Source organism: Nanorana parkeri, unplaced genomic scaffold, assembly GCF_000935625.1.
Source record: "Nanorana parkeri isolate BGI_ZX_2015 unplaced genomic scaffold, ASM93562v1 scaffold4094, whole genome shotgun sequence".
Taxonomy (NCBI): Eukaryota; Metazoa; Chordata; class Amphibia; order Anura; family Dicroglossidae; genus Nanorana; species Nanorana parkeri.
This window is the reverse complement of record NW_017310361.1, coordinates 11,731-16,585: the sequence shown is the minus strand read 5'-3', so window position 1 is coordinate 16,585 and position 4,855 is coordinate 11,731. Positions and strand designations below refer to the sequence as shown.

General features: G+C 56.6%; 1 protein-coding gene across 1 annotated transcript in view; it reads left to right on the top strand.

The window, feature by feature from the left end:
- Window positions 1-844: 844 nt before the first annotated feature.
- LOC108803727 (myoblast determination protein 1 homolog A-like) overlaps window positions 845-4,855 on the top strand; it is a 6,886-nt gene continuing 2,875 nt past the window's right edge. Inside the window, exon 1 of the mRNA XM_018575546.1 lies at window positions 845-1,351. Within this exon, the coding sequence (XP_018431048.1) occupies window positions 845-1,351 (507 nt within the window). The remainder of the gene's footprint in view (window positions 1,352-4,855) is intronic.

The following is a 4,855-nucleotide window of genomic DNA, read 5'->3' as shown; positions in this document are numbered from 1 at the left end:
CATACTATAGTACTACACCCTCTGCAGAGGAAGTGCCCTCCACATACTATAGTACTACACCCTCTGCAGAGGAAGCAGCCCTCCTCATACTACAGTACTACACCCTCTGCAGAGGAAGTGCCCTCCACATACTATAGTACTACACCCTCTGCAGAGGAAGCAGCCCTCCTCATACTACAGTACTACACCCTCTGCAGAGGAAGTGCCCTCCACATACTATAGTACTACACCCTCTGCAGAGGAAGCAGCCCTCCTCATACTACAGTACTACACCCTCTGCAGAGGAAGTGCCCTCCACATACTATAGTACTGGAACTGTTATAATAGGCTGAAGCATCCGGAGGACTCTGTGTAAAGACAGGGGTATCTACTGGGGTATCTATTGCACTCTACAGTACGCTGCAGTAGATTCCCCATTCACTCCTCTGTATAGTCCAGTAGATACCCTACTCCTCTGTAGAGTGCAGGAAATACCCCACTCCAGAGTGCAGGAGATACCCCACTCCTTTGTAGAGTGCAGGAGATACCCCACTCCTCTGTAGAGTGCAGTAGATACCCCACTCCTCTGTAGAGTGCAGTAGATACCCCACTCCTCTGTAGAGTGCAGTAGATACCCCACTCCTCTGTAGAGTGCAGGAAGTAACCCCATGGTGGACAGTTAGCTCCTGTCATCTTCTGTAATGCTGTTAAGCGTTTGGTGGGGGGAGAGGTGATGAGGGGAGAAAACTTTCCCCCAATCATGAGAGGGTGTGTGGCCCCTGGGAGGCGCCAGGCAGGGATTGGTCGGGGTGACAGGGTCCCTACTATATAGGGACAGGTGCCATAATCAGGGTGAGATGCGGACATGGAGCTATTGGCTGGCCCCCCAGTGGCAGATTTGTACGATCTGTACGATGACCCTTGCTTTAATTCCCCCGATATGAGCTTTTTCGAAGATCTGGACCCCCGGCTCGTGCATGTTACGCTGCTGAAGCCCGAGGATGGCCCGCACCCCGAGGAGGAGCATGTGCGGGCCCCCAGTGGGCACCACCAGGCGGGCAGATGTCTCCTCTGGGCATGTAAAGCCTGCAAGAGGAAGACCACCAACGCCGACCGCAGGAAAGCGGCCACAATGCGGGAGAGGAGACGACTCGGCAAAGTCAACGATGCATTCGAGACCCTCAAAAGATGCACCAGCGCCAACCCCAACCAGAGGCTTCCCAAGGTGGAGATCCTGCGCAATGCCATCAGATACATCGAGAGCCTGCAGAGCCTGCTACGGGAGCAAGAAGAACCCTACTACCCCCAGCTGGACTCCTACAGCGGGGACTCGGATGCCTCCAGCCCCAGATCAAACTGCTCCGATGGCATGGTGAGCCAATGGAGGGAGGCATGAGGCACTAGGAGACAGACAGAGGCACCTGGGATGGAAGGAGGCACTAGGAGACAGACAGCGGCACCTGGGATGGAAGGAGGCACTATGAGACAGACAGCGGCACCTGGGATGGAAGGAAGCACTAGGAGACAGACAGCGGCACCTGGGATGGAAGGAGGCACTAGGAGACAGACAGCGGCACCTGGGATGGAAGGAGGCACTATGAGACAGACAGCGGCACCTGGGATGGAAGGAGGCACTAGGAGACAGACAGCGGCACCTGGGATGGAAGGAGGCACTAGGAGACAGACAGCGGCACCTGGGATGGAAGGAGGCACTAGGAGACAGACAGCGGCACCTGGGATGGAAGGAGGCACTAGGAGACAGACAGCGGCACCTGGGATGGAAGGAGGCACTAGGAGACAGACAGCGGCACCTGGGATGGAAGGAGGCACTAGGAGACAGACAGCGGCACCTGGGATGGAAGGAGGCACTAGGAGACAGACAGCGGCACCTGGGATGGAAGGAGGCACTAGGAGACAGACAGCGGCACCTGGGATGGAAGGAGGCACTAGGAGACAGACAGCGGCACCTGGGATGGAAGGAGGCACTAGGAGACAGACAGCGGCACCTGGGATGGAAGGAGGCACTAGGAGACAGACAGCGGCACCTGGGATGGAAGGAGGCACTAGGAGACAGACAGCGGCACCTGGGATGGAAGGAGGCACTAGGAGACAGACAGCGGCACCTGGGATGGAAGGAGGCACTAGGAGACAGACAGCGGCACCTGGGATGGAAGGAGGCACTAGGAGACAGACAGCGGCACCTGGGATGGAAGGAGGCACTAGGAGACAGACAGCGGCACCTGGGATGGAAGGAGGCACTAGGAGACAGACAGCGGCACCTGGGATGGAAGGAGGCACTAGGAGACAGACAGCGGCACCTGGGATGGAAGGAGGCACTAGGAGACAGACAGCGGCACCTGGGATGGAAGGAGGCACTAGGAGACAGACAGCGGCACCTGGGATGGAAGGAGGCACTAGGAGACAGACAGCGGCACCTGGGATGGAAGGAGGCACTAGGAGACAGACAGCGGCACCTGGGATGGAAGGAGGCACTAGGAGACAGACAGCGGCACCTGGGATGGAAGGAGGCACTAGGAGACAGACAGCGGCACCTGGGATGGAAGGAGGCACTAGGAGACAGACAGCGGCACCTGGGATGGAAGGAGGCACTAGGAGACAGACAGCGGCACCTGGGATGGAAGGAGGCACTAGGAGACAGACAGCGGCACCTGGGATGGAAGGAGGCACTAGGAGACAGACAGCGGCACCTGGGATGGAAGGAGGCACTAGGAGACAGACAGCGGCACCTGGGATGGAAGGAGGCACTAGGAGACAGACAGCGGCACCTGGGATGGAAGGAGGCACTAGGAGACAGACAGCGGCACCTGGGATGGAAGGAGGCACTAGGAGACAGACAGCGGCACCTGGGATGGAAGGAGGCACTAGGAGACAGACAGCGGCACCTGGGATGGAAGGAGGCACTAGGAGACAGACAGCGGCACCTGGGATGGAAGGAGGCACTAGGAGACAGACAGAGGCACCTGGGATGGAAGGAGGCACTATGAGACAGACAGCGGCACCTGGGATGGAAGGAGGCACTATGAGACAGACAGCGGCACCTGGGATGGAAGGAGGCACTATGAGACAGACAGCGGCACCTGGGATGGAAGGAGGCACTATGAGACAGACAGCGGCACCTGGGATGGAAGGAGGCACTAGGAGACAGACAGCGGCACCTGGGATGGAAGGAGGCACTAGGAGACAGACAGCGGCACCTGGGATGGAAGGAGGCACTAGGAGACAGACAGCGGCACCTGGGATGGAAGGAAGCATGAATAACTGGAGCATGGAGGGAGGCATGAGGCACTATGAGATAGGCAGAGGCACAAGGGTGGAAGGAGGCATGAAGGGATGCTAGGTGATGGGAAGAGGCATGCTGCACTTGGGCATTGAGGGAGGCTTGAGACACTATGAGATGGAAGGAGGTACAGGACATAGTGGGAGGCACTGAGGCTGGAAAGGGTGCATGAGGGATGGGCATGAAGGGAGACATATGCCACTATGCTCTGGACAGAGAAACCAGGGGATGGGAGGAGGAATGAGGCACTATGAGGGGATTGAAAGGAGCATGGGATGACACCAGGGAATGAAAGCAGCATCCCAGATAGCAAGCAATTGTGCTGCAAGTTTGAAAATGACTCGCTGAACTATCGCAGACTCGCCGAGCTTCACAATTTTGTTGCACAATTACAGCAAGTCTCCAGACCAGCGAGCTTGCGGAGCTCTTCCTCAGACCTGCGGGACTCTCGCTGGAGACTTGCAGAGCAAATTTGCTACAAATTCAAAAAGTGTCGCCGAGAACTTGTGCTGCTGCGAGTGTTCTGCGAGTCTACAACCTGCCGGGAATGTGCGCAGCGAGTTAACACAAATTACAATTTCATCCCGACACAAGTTTGTGGCAAGTTATCCTTGCTATCTGGGATGTAGGGAGTCATGGGGCACTAGGGGTTAGAGAGAGGTATCAGGTCAGCCTTGAATGGAGGGAGAAAAAAAAAATCATGACATAAAGAGAGGCATTAGGTCACGGAGGGAGACTCAGGGGGATAAAAAGAGGCATGAGGTACCAGGACATGGAAAGAACCATGAGGCAATGGGAGATGGAATGAGGCACCAGTATGATAGGGAAGCGGGAGATGGAGGGAGATATCACAGGGGAGCAGGAAATGGAGAGGAAGTAGCAGAAGGCAGGAGGTATGGTGAGTGAGAAGGAGATAGAGGAAGGTATAGTTAGGATGTAGACGAAGGTGGGAGGTATGGTGAAGGAGCAGGAGATGAAAGGAGGTATGGTGAGGGTGCAGGAGATGAAAGGAGGTATGGTGAGGGAGCAGGAGATGAAAGGAGGTATGGTGAGGGAGCAGGAGATGGAAGGAGGTATGGTGAGGGACCAGGAGATGGAAGGAGGTATGGTGAGGGAGCAGGAGATGGAGGGAGGTGTGATGGGAACGCTGGTGATAAAGGGAGGTATGAGGAGGGAGCAGGAGATGGAAGGAGGTATGAGGAGGGAGCAGGAGATGGAAGGAGGTATGGTGAGGGAGCAGGAGATGGAAGAAGGTATGGTGAGGGTGCAGGAGATGAAAGGAGGTATGGTGAGGGAGCAGGAGATGGAGGGAGGTGTGATGGGAACGCAGGTGATAAAGGGAGGTATGGTGATGGTGCAGGAGATGGAAGGAGGTATGAGGAGGGAGCAGGAGATGGATGGAGGCATGGTGAGGGAGCAGGAGATGGAGGGAGTTGGGATGAGGGAGCAGGAGAGGGAGGGAGGCATGGTGAGGGAGCAGGAGATGGAGGGAGGCATGGTGAGGGAGCAGGAGATGGAAGGAGGCATGGTGAGGGAGCAGGAGATGGACGGAGGCATGGTGAGGGAGCAGGAGATGGA